The sequence below is a fragment of the Marmota marmota genome, unplaced genomic scaffold, assembly GCF_001458135.2.
Source record: "Marmota marmota marmota unplaced genomic scaffold, marMar, whole genome shotgun sequence".
Lineage (NCBI taxonomy): Eukaryota > Metazoa > Chordata > Mammalia > Rodentia > Sciuridae > Marmota > Marmota marmota.
Genome location: NW_025999900.1, coordinates 44,524,532 through 44,539,733, shown reverse-complemented (window position 1 = coordinate 44,539,733; position 15,202 = coordinate 44,524,532). Strand labels below are relative to the sequence as shown.

The following is a 15,202-nucleotide window of genomic DNA, read 5'->3' as shown; positions in this document are numbered from 1 at the left end:
CTTTTTTTTTTTTTTTTTTGTAATACCTTTATTTATTTGTATGTGGTGCTGAGGATCCAACCCAGTGCCTCACACATGCTAGGCAAGCGTTCTACCACTGAGCTACAACCTAAGCCCCCAAATTCTTAATTTTGGTATTTTGCCAAACTAGACTTCAGAACTGAAGGTAACAGTTAAATTTCTCAATGAAATTGAGTGCCAGTTTCCCTACACTTTAACCAACACTAGATATGAGAAAATCTGTCAGGTTTTTGGAAGCTAAATAACATTAAACCAAGAGTTAAGAATTTAAATTTATTTAGAATGATATTTTACCATGGCTGTTTCAGTGTCATGAAATGTTACTGTGTGTAAACTCCAATCACACACACACACACACACCCCACCACAAAAACCCAGTAATTGTAGAAAATTACAGACTAGGATAAAGCAGAAAAAATTTACACAATGATTTTTAGATCCTCATGAGAAAGCAAATGAAATGTAATTAACAAAAGTACTGTTTCATAGGTTAGAAATACTAAAACTAAATGGCATTCAATAAAATTTAAAATAGACACTACAAATTCTAAAATATTATCCTTTACTTCCTGAAGTCATTATAATGGTTTAGGGAACAGATTTCTGAAGATGGAACCCATATCTCCATGCACCCTTTTCCCGTATAACCCCCCTTCTTGGAGTGTAGGCAGGATCTGTAACTATTTTCTCAACAAAAGAATAAAGTAAGGATGATAGGCTGCCATGCCTTGTTCTGACAGTGAAGGCACTGTCACTCTGGTGATTAGGTTATATGTAAGACTTCTATATTAACAGACTGGAGAAACTCCCTTGCTGGCTTTGAAGAAGAAAGCTGCCATGCTGTAAAACAGACTACAAAGTAGGTGACCAGAAATTACAGGCAGTCCTTAGGAAGTGAGAGCAGCTCCCAGCTAAAACCCAAGAAAACAGGGACCTTCATCCTATAGTTGAAAGATGAATTCTGCCAAAAACTTCAGGGAGCTTGAAAGTCAGTCTTCCCCTGAGACTCTAATGGAGCAGACTGAAGCCCCAGTGGATAGGATTGCCATGCACAATCCTGAGCAGAGGGAGGATCAGCTCCTCTGCCCAGTTGTCAGATCACCTGTTTTTTACAGACATTAAGTTTGTGGTAGTTTGTTATGCAACAATAAAAAACTACTACAAATACCTAAAGTTTTGTTGTTTTAATCAATAATACCCATAACTTTATCAGTAAAGACTAAACAGCTTCCTTTTTTTTTTTTTTGGTACTAGGGATTTCTACCACTGAACTATAACCCCAGCCCTTTTATTTTGACAAGGCCTTGCTAAATTGCAGTCCCCCTGTCTCACTCTCCCAAGTCATTAAGATGACAGGTGTGTGTGTGCCACTGCACCTGGATTCATTATTAATATATGCTTTCATTTTTAAAAAGCAAGAATTAGGACAATACTAGGACTGCACATATGCTAGGCAAGCATCTACTTCTGAGCTACACCCTCCAGACCCCAACAGTTAAGATAATACTCACAAAAGGTACAGTGCACTTCCGTATATGACCAAACTGAGAAAAGTGTTCTCTTAGCTCACCTGTACAAGAGGAGAAAATATATTAAAAATAGTTAACACATTTTGTATTCTCTATCCTAGATTATAATTGGAAACCAAGGGGGGTCCAAGAGTCCCCAAGCATCTTGTAGAACTTCTTTATATATTCTTAGCCTTAAGATTTCAACAAGCAGCTACAGGACTGACCAAATTGCCATAATGTACCAGATTTGATGGTGGGTTGGGGACATGCTGGGCTAGCTATAGTCTCCATATGCAACAATACTAAGTATTTTCCTCATACCAGATACATACTAGGTATGTGAATTATAATCCCTGTGAGTAGATCACACAGAAGACGAAAATCAATTACAATCCAGAGTGTTGCCAGCTATATTAGAGGTCTCCAACAAAATCCTAATTTACTGGTCTTTCAAAACTTAAAGTTTATACTAGGTTAAATAATTGGTGCTTGAAAATATGTTTTACTGACCTCATCTACCCTTCCTGCCTTATTTCCCACTGTTGGCCCACAGTTCTCTCTCTAGCACAGCAAACGGAATTCTCTATATCTTATCCTGTGGATTCCCATTTTTGCACATGTTGTTCTCTTCCCTTGATATGTCTCTAATCCTATCTCCTTCCTAAGTTATAACAATCCTTCCAGACTCAAGTCAAATACATCTACTGAGTATTATTTTATGGGGCTCCTACTGCCACACAGGAAAAGTACTAGCCCTGTGAGACCTCAAAAATTTATAGCATGTAATTGTATTAATTTGTTGCAGTGCTAGGGATTGAACCCAAGGCCTCATGCACACTAGGCAAGCACTCTACCAGTAAGCCACATTCCCAGCCCTAAAATGTACTATCTTAAAGATGGAAAACTACATGACCACTTTTTCTTCTGAACTACAGTAGTTGTATTTTGCTGGTTTGAATTTTATATTATCTGCTTATATCTTTTAGTTCATCTAAATTTGATTGGTTCAACTCCCTATATTTATGTTTGTAAGTCTTCTCAGCCCCACCACTACTCATATACAAGAGTAGAAACCACTATGTTTACAGTGTAAGATACATAGTAGGACTTCAATATTGGCTGAATAAGTAAATAAATAATCCTTCAACAATTCACAAAAGCTAAATTCCTGTAGGTCCCTAATAGTTGGTCAACCCAGCAGGAAAGATCAGATCACAGAACATGATGCTAACAAAGCAAAACCATGTTAAACATGTATGTTTTATACCATCTATTATAAGTTCTAGAAAACACTTCCAAAATATTACGGTTTGGGCCGTAAATGTCCCCAAAGCCCTCGTGTTGAAGGCCTGGTTCCCAGTCTGTGGGATACTAGGAGATGGAGGAACTTTCAGAAGGTGGAGCTTCAAGTACAAAAGTTAGATCACTGGGGGTGTGCCCTTAAAGGGATCCTCTTTCTGCATCCCATTGGCCATGAGGTGAACAGCCGTCCTCTGCCAACACACCTCCCACATGCATGATATACTATGCTGCCACAGGCCCAAAAAACAGGGTAAGCAACCTCGGACTGAAACCTAAAAAGAGATAAAAATAATCCCTCCCTCCTTCGAGTTGTTTATTTCAGGAATTTCTTCACAGCACTTAAAAAAAAAAAAAAAAAACTCTGGATGGAAACCTTTTTACCTAATCACTTATAATTATTCAGGGAAAACAGCTACAAGTATCAAAAACAATGCCTTTAACATAACAGATAAATGTTAAATACTGGCTGAGTGAGCGAGTGAACTGAGAAAAAGTATTTCAAAGTTGTGATTATGGAGCTTTAAAAGTTCTAGCCAGGCGAAGTGCATTAGTGCACGACAGTAATCCTAGCAGTAATCCCAGCAGCTCAGGAAGCTGAGGCAGGAGGATCAAGAGTTCAAAGCTAGCCTCAGCAATTTAATAGGCCCTAAGCAATCAGTGAGACCCAGTCTCTAAATAAAATATGAAAAAAAGCTAGGGATGTGTTTCAGTGGTTAAGTGCCCCTGTATTCAATCCTCAATACCTACCCCACAAAAAGTTTTAGACCAGCCATTATGGTATAGAAACTTGCAACTACTAGATGCTGGTGAAAACCTTCAGCCTTTTTCAGAAAGCATAAAAGAAACTTTATTGGGTTTGGTCTTTACCATGCACATACTGAAAGATGGGGCACAAACCAAACTCTCCTCTGAGCCACCAAAATTAAGAAAATAGCCAGGTGCAATGGTGCATATCTGTAATCCCAGATACTCAGGAGGCTGAGGCAGGAAGTTATTAAGTTCCAGGCCAGCCTGGCAACTAAGGGAGACCCTGTCTCAAAATAAAAAGGGGTTGAGGGGTTGCTGAGTGGTAGTACCCCTGGGTTCAATCCCCAGTGGGGGATGGGGAGGACACCTAAGAAAAATAACCCTGTTCCATCCTTTTATTTAAGGAGACTGGTCTATACATGAGAACATCTATCAAAGTTGATAGTGAATGTTTAAGTTTTAGTAAATATAAAAACCTTAATACTGCAACTGACAAGAGAGTTCAGAATTTCTCCAACCCTTTATCTCCAGAATAGGCCTCTCTCATGAGCTTCACATTTAGTAATCATGAAAATATCATTTGTTGAGTACTTTAACAAATCTAAGAAATGTATATATAAGCTCATTTAATCCTCTTCACAATGCTACCAGGTATTATTGATGCCATTTTTTAGATGATTAAACTAAATTAAAGAGCTGTGAGCCTCTTTCCCATAATCATCTTCAGTTATTCAGGTTTTCTTAACTACTAAATGGCTGAGTTGCAAGTCTGGCTTCAGAGTCCGCTTCTCAATCACAATGTACAACCTCTGTCCAGTACCCTGAAAGCGACCCCACAAGCTTCTAAAATCTCAACTTTCCGACTTTACTCTCCATCTCCTCTCAGCCTCCTCCTCCAAAAATCCAACTACATAACTGTCAACGCTAGAAATCTCGAGATCGTTCTGCTCTTTCCCTCATTACATAACACCACCACCCTGCTCGCAAGACATCACGAAATTCCACTGATTTTGTTTTCTGAAAATCTAAGTAGATCTGATCCCTTCCCTTTTACCTCTTTCCTCGCTCGGGTTTTCATTTCTGAATTAAATGTAACTGCCTGTTTTCTCGTAGCCATGCCTACAATCTTGCCAGTCAAAACAGTCCCTTCTAACTCATAAATTTCAAAAAGTGACCAAGTAATAAACGTTTCCACCAAATCACTCCAAATTACAGGAGATCATAAATTCGTGCCCTAAAAGTTCAGGGGGCATTCCCTAACCTTTCAATTGCGAAGAACACTTCTGTGCACTGGTTTGCCTGGAAGCAAACTTGGCCTTCTAATGCTACCACCACGCTGACTTCAGTGCTCTGCACAATGTAGAGGTTTGGGGGATCGCTTGGAACTTAAAATTCAGCCTCACCCACATCTCCATCACTCACTCGACGCCGCGGTCCAAGGAATTTTTCTGACAAAAGCAACCGTACGACCAACACTCGAACGCAGGGCCACTGCACCTCTCGCCGCCGAGGCTGCCATCTTGAGACTGAAGAACCTCCGTGAGCTGGTGTCGTGACCCCGGAAGAACCGGTCGGAGCCCAAACAGGAGGATATGCTTCCGGGTCGGAGCGGTCAAGGAGCGAGATGGGGAAGATGGCGGCGGTCATGGGTTCTGTGGCATCGCTGGTGACAGAACCTGGGGAGGACGCTTTTCGAAAACTTTTCCGCTTCTACCGACAAAGTCGACCCGGGACCACAGACCTGGGAGGGGTCATCGACTTCTCGGCGGCCCACGCAGCCCGCGGCACGGGTCCTTTTGCCCATAAGGTACGGAGAGAAGTGCGGTTCGAGTCTCCGCATCACCTCGCGCTGCTTCTTTTTTTTTTTTTTTTTAATTGTTGGCTGTTCAAAACATTACATAGTTCTTGATATATCATATTTCACACTTTGATTCAAGTGGGTCTCGCGCTGCTTCTTGAAGGGGCTTCTTCGCCCCTTTTCGCCTGCAGACCGGATTGTCCTTGGGCTCGGAGTTGAACTGCCCACCAGCAGTCACGCTTGGCGACAAAACGTTATTCTGCGAATTTAGTCACGCTTTGTTTCTCTGCCTCGGTCTCAAAAAATTCTGAGAATTAGTGTTTACTTCTTCCTTTAACTGTCCCCTTATAGTTATACTTTAATTTATGTAAAATCCCGTAAAAGTCTTTGTAGACGTTAGGGTAGCGCTCTGCGACTTCAAACAAAACCTACTACCTACTAATCCCAGATCTGACGAGGATCAGCCCGTGCGAGTTAAGCCTTTCCTCGTAAAACAGTCAGGCTTCTCTCTGGGCCTTTTAGAAAGAGGTGGTTGGAAGGATTCTAAAATAATCCCCCCAGAATTCAAAGTAAATGTCTGAAGAGTGCGTATGGAACCGTTCCTTCCTTATTTTTATTTTTACCACTGAAGATTAAGAAAGGAAATAGTGTGGAGAAGGTATTATAGGGGAAATACAGCTGTGCTGCAGTTGAGTTTTCTTTACAATCACTTTAACCTTGAGAACCTATAATCTCTCAATGGGCCATTGGTGTTATCCACAATGTCCCGAAGAGGCATTCTTTACAAGCAGTAACAGTTCTCAATAAAACTAATGCTATCATAACCCCATACTTTGAGCTTAACTTCTCAGCAGCTTGATTTGTTAGCAAAATCAGTTATAGAGTTGTCTGAATAACATAGAATGTCTGCACCTGGAGTGTAATGTAACTTGACAAGAAGAAAGCTTCAGAACCCTATTCAGCTTCACTTTCCTTTATTTTATCTTTTTTTTTTTATATCAATGAGTGTTTTATTAAATTCTCTATTTTGGACATGAAATGAAACCTTGGAGCACTGTTTGCAGTTATGCAGGCCCAGCAGCTGAGGCTTCTAGAACAGATTCATGGATGTGCACAGGTTTTCTCAGCACGCTTCTGCTCAGTATCATCCAGCACCCCCCAGACAGAAGTCAGGGCCTCTGGGCCAGTCCACTCTGAAATGTGGTCCAAGTGTCTGTAACAGGTTATCTGCCTCCATCAAAGCCTGAAAATCTACCTGCTGTGAAGTCACCTCTGCTACATCTGGGTTCTTTCCTATCATACTTTATTAGGAAGCTAAAAAAAAAATCAATGTACAGGACACTTCAGTGTCAGGAAAGGGGGTCACAAGGAAAGCTGTCAGGAGTGATGGCTGGGCCTGGCCACTCCTCTGTGATGCCTGGAGAGAAGGGTGCAGTTGAGGTAGGAACAGACTCACAGATGGAGCCGAGCGCCTTCTGACCCACTATTCAATCCCTTCTTGCTAGTCTTTAATGGCCACCCTGAACCACTGTTCCAGCAGGGAGAGCTCACTGATGAGGTCTGTGATGGTGTTGGTAAAGGCCTCCTGCAGGCTGTAGGCCCAGCTGGTCTGCACACGAATGATGATCTTGTGCTCCAAGAGGTAGGGGACTTTATAACTGGCAAACAGCACTTGTGGATCCTTCAGCAACTGTGATTTTTTTCCTAGTGTGTGGTCTTCTTTGTTGATGGTGAACAAACAGGCATTGGGCACGTTAGTGTCCTTGTTAATGTTGAAGAGCAAGAATGACTCAAAGAATGGGCATTCATCCTACCACCGCAGCTGGACCCAGACTTGAAGTGGCTCTGTATTTTATCTTAATGCATAAATACTTTTTAGACTATAAGCCACTGATTACCCCAGACATTGTGTGTCTAGCACAATACCCAAAATAGCACTCAAAAAAATACAGTGTGAGCTGGGTACAGTGGTGCACGCCTATAATCCCAGCAGCTCAGGAGGCTAAGGCAGGAGGATTGCAAGTTCAAAGCCAGCCTCAGCAACTTAGCAAGCTGCTAAGCAACTCAGTGAGACCCTGTCTCTAAATAAAATACAAAATAGGGCTGGGGATGTGGCTCAGTGGTCAAGTGCCCCTGAGTTCAATCCCCAATACCAAAAAAATAAAAAAAATACAGTGTGTTTTAAGTACATGAAAGCTTAGATGTTTAGTTCCTTGGGCTAAAGCAGATTTAAAATGCATATTAAGAAATTGCTATCATAAAACTGGTAAGATCAGTTGAGAAAATGATGGCTAACAGTCTGGCAAGAGAGAAAGCAGGAAAAACTTTTTTGGTGGGGGAAGCATGCAATACTGGGAATTGAATCCAGGGCCTCGTGTGTGCTAGGCAAGCACTCTACAATTGAGCTATATACCCAATCCTCAGAAAAACTTATTTTAAAAGCTCGATGGGGGGCTGGGGTTGTGGCTCAGCGGTGGAGTGCTCACTTTGCACTTGCAGGACCCTGGGTTCAATCCTCAGCACCACATAAGAATAAATAAGTGAAATAAAGGTATTGTTTCCAACTACAACTAAAAATTATTATTTTTAAAAGCTCAGTGGTTTGGTTTCATTCAGTTTGGCATATGGTTGAGTAAGTACACAAATTTTAACTCTGAAGATATTGCTGAATTACAGTGCAGTGCAAAGTATGGCCTATTTAAGAAATCATGACAGTGTTTATTGGTTGGAAAACTCAGCTGATCAGGACTCTTAGTTCCAGATAATCATTTTATTTTAAAAACTGGTTATACACCAGTCACTTGTTATTTTGTCTAGAAATCTCCATACTTCAAAAACTGATAGGACAAAGATCACTTACCTTTGAAAAAGGACTTTTAATGTCATCTAAGGTAAGCCAGATCCTAAGTTTATTATTCATAGAAAAATTCTTCTCTTTAATGTCCTTGACTGAATGACTATGTATAATGAGCCATTCTTAATGTGCTCTATGTGCAAAGAAACTTTCATTAACTCCTAATATTTTTATGTAATTAACAACAACAAAAGTTCTAGCATCATCATTTCATCTAGAAGAGAAAAAATGTTCTACTTTTTGTAAATAGGGTTCCCAGTGTTTTATTAAAATGGAGAATACCTTTTTGATTCTCTTACCCTCCCTGCCCTGCTCTTTCTCATAGCTCTGTTTAAACAACAATCATATGAAAGTGCCTCAGAAGAAGTATTATTAGAACTAACCAGAGTAAATACCATTGTGATTTGGGATATTCCAGTACACTACACACTTTTTTTGTAAGTTCTTTTAAGAAGCAACCAAAGGTCAGGTTCAGTGGTGAACACCTGTACTCCCAGTGGCTTAGGAGGCTAAGGCAAAAGGAATTGCAAGTTCAAAGCCAGGCTCAGCAACTTAGCAAGGCCCTAAGCAACTTACTGTGACCCAGTCTCAAAATAAAAATTAACAGGGCTGGTATGTGCTTCAGTGGTTGAGCGCCCCTGGGTTCAATTTCTGGTACCAAAAAAAAGAGCAACTAAAGTATGGTCTCATCGGAAAAGATAGTCTTGAATGCCAAATCCAGTCCACTTTAATTTTTCAATTGCCACTTAGCTTAATTTTATATAAATCTTTAATGTTTGTTAGCATATAGATGAGGAAACTATGGCTTTAGGAAGTAAGTAATTCATCTTAAAGTCCTAGAACCAAGTATCTGGTGGAGCTAAGATTAGAATCCCAGAAGTAAGACTCTTAATTTTGCCCCGTACCAGAAATTTCTGGAAGTTTGAGGTTCCTGGTGTTGACCTACAAAGTAGCTTTAGCCCTCTGGCTTCTGTTTCCTTCCTGCCAGATCGTCAGATCTCAACTAAGTGTGTCCTCAGTGAGTGAGCACGATGCACATAGAGCAGGACTTCAGCCAGTCAGCAAGTGGCGAGCCTATGGACTTGAAGGCTATCCCGGTGAGTGCACCTGACCTCAAAGGGATTTCTCTAATTTCATAGGAGTTATGAGCATGTAAGTAGAAAAAGGAGAAAACAGAGGCATTCTACTCCTGAACACATCCTAAATTATCCTATCTAAGGTACCCATTTATTTAGCATTCCCAAAAGATAGAAGAGTAAGCAGCACCTGCCTTATATGGCAGAAAGTGGCCAACAACAAATAAAAAATAAAGACATTGACTCTGGGCTCTCTGTTACAACTCTAAACTTCTGCCAAAATAATTGCTTTAAATAGTAGAATAATTCATAATGTCATTCCAGTCACATTCTCTGATGGCATAACAACTTAAGACTTGTTGCTATCAAGGCTATTTAAAAGAGAATTACAAGTAATGATCAAAAGGTCTAATGGACTACTTTAGAATTTTTAATTTAGTGAAGTTGAGTAATTTAGAGAAAATAAGAGTAATATTAACCTTTTGACTCATGGAGCTGTTGTAAATTAATTACTATAAACCATTTAGAAGATATAGAAATGCCTTGTTTGGGCCAAATAATCTTATATCTGCCATCCTGGATTTGGATTGTTTGTTTGTTTTTTGTTGAGAGGGGTCTCAGTGTTGCCCAGGCTAGTCTCAAACTTGTGAGCTCAGTCCCCCCACCTCAGCCCCCCGAGTCGCTCAGACTAAGGGCATGCATTACCACACCTAGCTCTGTTTTTTTCTAAAAGACATAAAGTTTATGTTATATTTATGATTTCCAATTTAGATAAAAAATGATAGAATCTTCAAAAAGAAATATTTGTTTTCATTGTACTGAGAGCTGGAACTTGGTTAGAGCTCTTACTGCATTATGACTACTAAAATATTAGTTGTTATGATGGGAAAGTGTAACAGCTATACTTCTTCCTATAAAAGACCTCGTGCTGTAAATTCTATATGAATTCATGATGGAAACAGTTGAGTGATGACATTCAAATATGAAAGCATCATTCTCTGTGAGTTTGGGTAATCTGGAATAAGTACATAAAGTTATATGCACTTATTCCTTGGAGGCTGCTCTTGATCTTTCAACTCTAGTGCCATGATTTTCTGTCACACTAAGCCTTCTTTTATTACCCCCAAACTGATATACCTGCTTTTTTGAAGTTTTCTAGGTTTTCCTACTTAAGCCACATTATTTGGGTTAGTGCTTCATTATGTGAAGAATGTCTTCCATCTTCCCTGCCATTGTAAGCTGCATTAAATAGAAATATAATGTCCAGAGCGCCTTGCTCTTAGTAAGAAAGAATATGTCCACTTCTGAATCCCACTTACTTTAAAGGAACCTGAGTATCCCACTCCTCGGCATTTACCCAAAAGACTTAAAATCAGCATACTATAGTGACCCAGCCACATCAGTATTTATAGCAGCTCAATTCATAGTAACTAAGCTATGGAACCCACGGTAGGTTGGTTCTCTTTAATAGATAAACGGTTAAAGAAACTGTGGTACATATACACAATGGAATATTACTCAACCATAAAGAAGAGTGGAATTATGGCATTTGCCAGTAATGACGGAACTGGAGATTATCATGCTAAGTAAAATAAGCCAATCCCAAAAAACCAAAGGCCGAATATTCTCTCTGATATGCAGATGCTGATTCATAATAGTGGAGCTGGGGGGAGTGGAAGTTCACCAGTTAGGACAGGGAGGAATGGGGAAAGGAAGGGAGGATGGGAGTGGGAAAGACAGTAGAATGAATTGGACATAACTTTCCTATGTTCATATGTGAATACACAACCAGTGTAACTCCACATCATGTAGAACCACAAGAATGAGAAGTTATACTCCATGTATGATAAGTCAAAATACATTCTACTGTCACATATAACTAAAAAGAACAAATTTTTAAAAATAAAGCAAGTACTAAAGAGAAGGTGAGAAATGATACCAGGAGGCTTAGTTCAACAGTACAGGGACTAGTTTACCAACGTTACACTTAATTTGGGAATGTTTAGGACTGTATCTCAAAGGCTATTTGTAGTTTTTGTTTGTTTTTTCTCTATTTCACTTAATATGCGAGGTCAAGGAATTATAGAATTTTTTTGTGTTTGATTGAATTATACCCTTCAGAATACTTTCAATAAAAGGACAACTGGAGTCTTTTTTTGCAGGGGTGGGAGGAGCCTGAGGACTGAGTATACCAAACCTGTTCTTACAGGTCTGGAAACCAGGACCTTAGTCTAGGGAAGAGAGGACTTGAAGGGGGAATGTTTCAGTATAAAACATTTGAAAAATGGTCAAATACAAGAAAGGATGAAAAGCATTAAAAATTGATGGTTAAGGGGCTGGGGTTGTGGCTCAGAGGTAGAGCTCTCGCCTATCATGTGTGAGGCACTGGGTTTGATCCTCAGCACCACATAAAAAAATAAAACAACAAAGGTATTGTGTCAGCTACCACTAAAAAAATAAATATTAAAAAAAAAAAAAAAAAAGATTGATGGTTAAGCCAGGCTACCTGGACTTTTCCTGGCTCTATCACATACTAACTGACCTAGGGGAATTTTCTTAATCTCTCCTGGCCTCAGTTTTTTCATGTGTAAAAGACACAAAAATAGTGCTTACCTCACCCATCAGCAACGGTACAAGATAATCCAAAACAGGATAGAATGGAGTAAGTAGAGAGGGTAGAAGGGAAATTGACATGCTTAGGACAGTGCCTAGAACATCATAAGTGCTATATGTTAACTATAAACTTGTGGGTATTTATCAGAAAGAATTAAAAACCAATTTGTGCATTGCTGTAGGTTTCAGAACTCAAAACCAAACCAGGTTCAGTGGTACACACCTAAACCCCAGCAACTCAGGAGGCTATGGCAGGAGAATCACAATTTCAAGGCCAGCCTCAACAACTTAGTGACACCCTATACCAAAATTAAAAATTCTAAAAAGAGCTAGTGATGCTAAAGGGACTCTTGGTTCACTCTCCAATAAGGGAGGGAGGGGGGACTTAGGATCAATGAAGATCAATGCATGCAGAGTAAAGGGAAGCAGATTTTTAACCCAGTAAAAGGAGAACAACATTGAAATGGCCTGAAATGGATTGCCTAAAGAAGCATTCAATTTCCTGTCACTGTTCAAGATATTATTAGATCTGAAGTGTTCTTCCTTTAATATTTTGGGAGATGTTACCATCTTTATTTTGTGAAAAAATGATGATCAGAGATGATAGACTGTAGATTTTTTTTTATTTTTTGATTTTTATATCCCTTTTTTCCCCTAAAATGTTGATTATCCTTTCACCCTCCCAAATTATATGGAGACTATTTCTGCTAAATAAAATGTAAAATTAGGAACCTTAGTTAGGTTCTATGTCTTGGAGATGCATTAGAGGACATAGAAAGACTCAGGTTAGCCAGGAATGGTGGTATACTCCTGTAATCCCAGCAACTCAAGAGAATGCAGGAGGATCATAAGTTTGGGGCCAGCCTTGACAACTTAGCAAGACCCTATCTCAAAATAAAAAATGAAAAGGGCTGAAAATGTAGCTCCGTGGTAGAGGCTTCTGGATTCAGTCTCCAGTATTGCAGCAGATCAGATTAGTGGTCAAACTAAGTGACCATTAAAATGAATTTCTATGACTGATCAACTATATTTATTGCCCAGCCTTTTGCAATGATTTTTTTCTCCTTGCTGCATTAATTTACAGTGTGCCTAAATAATGAAATCCACCAAAAAAAAAAAACTTTCAATTTTTTCTTAGCAGGTAAACTCTGCTGTATGAAATTTCCTTGGTGCTGCCAATTTGCTAGCTTTGGTCATTAGGCTAGTTCCTAGTATAAGCTATTGATAATATTAAATTATTGATTATTATAAATATTAAATTATTGATATGATTAGTCAACTGCAGTAACCAACCCATCGTGATTATTACTAAGCTGTCCAAATTTTTTCCATATATGCAAGAATCTAAACACAAAATTTTAAGTTTTTTTTTTTTTAAATAAAATGTAGTACAATAGAAGAATCTTTAGATTATTTTCTATATATTTCTACTATATCAGTGCAGGTTCCTTTCTGTCAAACCTCATATGGTTTAAAATCTAAAATTCTGATAGTGGACCACTGATTTTATTGTTCAAAGACTCAGTTGATTACAGCCTAGTATGTATAAGGTAAAGATCTTAGGTTTGTTTCCTGTCATCTCCGAAATGTGTATTATTGGCCCTGAGAGAGGGATTAATCAGTGAAGCCATGTTACCTTTCTGAACCTCTGTTCTCTCATCTGTAAAATTGAATTAATGAGTTTCTCATGAAGTTATTGAAGATTAATGACATAGCTTAAGGTTACCACTATGTGGTGCTGAGGTATAAAACAATACCTTTATTTCACTTATTTATTCTTATGTGGTGCTGAGGATCAAACCCAGGGTCTCACAGGTGCGAGGAGAGCGCTCTACCGCTGAGCCACAACCCCAGCCCCTTGTTTAATTTTATTGATTCCTTCTTGTTCCTCATGACTTTCCCCCAGCTATTCTTTATTTTGCTGAGATGGCCTTACTATTTATCTGATTGGTCTTAGGCATGAACTTCTCAGCTTCTGGTGGCCCTCACACTTATAAGCAAATATTCTCATTCATTTCCTCTAAGATGAAAACAATTTCTTCAGTTCAGTGACAGTTCCCTCACCCTCTTACTTCCCCTTCTTGTATCTCTTTCAAGACCTTGCTCTGTTCCTTTCCTCTCTTTTGTTTTCAACCAGTTCCTCAATAATGGCTCTTTCTTCACAGTCTGTAAGTATATTTAGGTCTTACCAATCCATAAAACCCATAAACTTCCCTTTTAGTTCTTTATTCATCCATGACCCCTACTCCTTGATTTCCTTTTATAGACGGGCTCCTAAAAGGAATTGCTTGTATAACTTACCATCTCTACTAACCTATCTCCAGGTACTTCCCTTTCTTCACACAAAATTTTTCATCTGTAATTCTTGATTATTTATTTATTTGTGTGTGTGTGTGTGTGGTGGTGGTGGTGCTGCTGCTGCTGGGGATCAAACCCAGGCACTTGTACATGCTAGGCATGTGCTGGGCCATGACTCCAGCCTTCTTTATCTTTAATTCTTGAGAAAGTACCTTGTACATAGTATGTATTGAATATTTGATGAATGAAAACGAATCTTTTCCATGCTTTACTATTGAGCTACAATCCCCAGCCCCATGACTTAGAATTCTGAAGGAGGAACATAGTGAGTCTGGTTCTAGTGATTTGGAAAAACAATATTAGAACCAACTTCAGCCCTCCAGTCATCCATTACTGTCCCCGATGGGCACAGGTTAGCAGGGAGCAAACTGGCAAAGAGGAAATGTAGTTGGTAGGTCCCAGCCCCCACATTATAAAGCCAAACCAAATATAGAGGAATAGATTTGAAGCTGAGAGACAAAATAAATTAATAACCAGTGCTTGCTTCATTACAGGCAGACTTTCAAATTCATATTTCAGTTAAATTCAGTATAAGAACTTCCTTTGTGCCAACAGTAAATGATATAGGGAGTTTGAGAAGTCTCAGATGACTCTGTAAATGGTGATGCCTGGTGAAAATTAGAGGGTGGACTTTCAGTTCTAAAGTTTGCTTTGGGATAACAAAATGGAAAGTTAACTGTGGAAATATTTGTTTCCTTTAAGAATAACCCAGGGGCTGGGGATGTGGCTCAAGCGGTAGCACACTCACCTGGCATGCGTGCGGCCCGGGTTCGATCCTCAGCACCACATACAAAGATGTTGTGTGCGCAGAAAACTAAAAAAATAAATATTAAAATTCTCATTCTCATTCTCTCTCTCTCTCTCTCTCTCTCTCTCTCTCTCTCTCAAAAAAAAAAAAAAAAAAAAAAAAAAAAAAAAAAAA

General features: G+C 39.3%; 2 protein-coding genes across 2 annotated transcripts in view; one reads left to right on the top strand and one right to left on the bottom strand.

Moving 5' to 3' along the window:
- Positions 1-5,154, bottom strand: part of LOC107149628 (SRA stem-loop interacting RNA binding protein) — an 8,415-nt gene extending 3,261 nt beyond the window's left edge. Inside the window, exons 1-2 of the mRNA XM_015494437.2 lie at positions 5,004-5,154; positions 1,533-1,591 (exon numbers count right to left, since the gene is read on the bottom strand). Of these exons, the coding sequence (XP_015349923.1) occupies positions 1,533-1,591; positions 5,004-5,100 (156 nt within the window). The 5' untranslated portion in view covers positions 5,101-5,154. The remainder of the gene's footprint in view (positions 1-1,532; positions 1,592-5,003) is intronic.
- Positions 5,155-5,169: 15 nt separating this feature from the next.
- Positions 5,170-15,202, top strand: part of Alkbh1 (alkB homolog 1, histone H2A dioxygenase) — a 26,179-nt gene continuing 16,146 nt past the window's right edge. The window contains exons 1-2 of the mRNA XM_015494412.2: positions 5,170-5,388; positions 9,222-9,330. Coding sequence (XP_015349898.1) covers positions 5,206-5,388; positions 9,222-9,330 — 292 coding nt within the window. The 5' untranslated portion in view covers positions 5,170-5,205. The remainder of the gene's footprint in view (positions 5,389-9,221; positions 9,331-15,202) is intronic.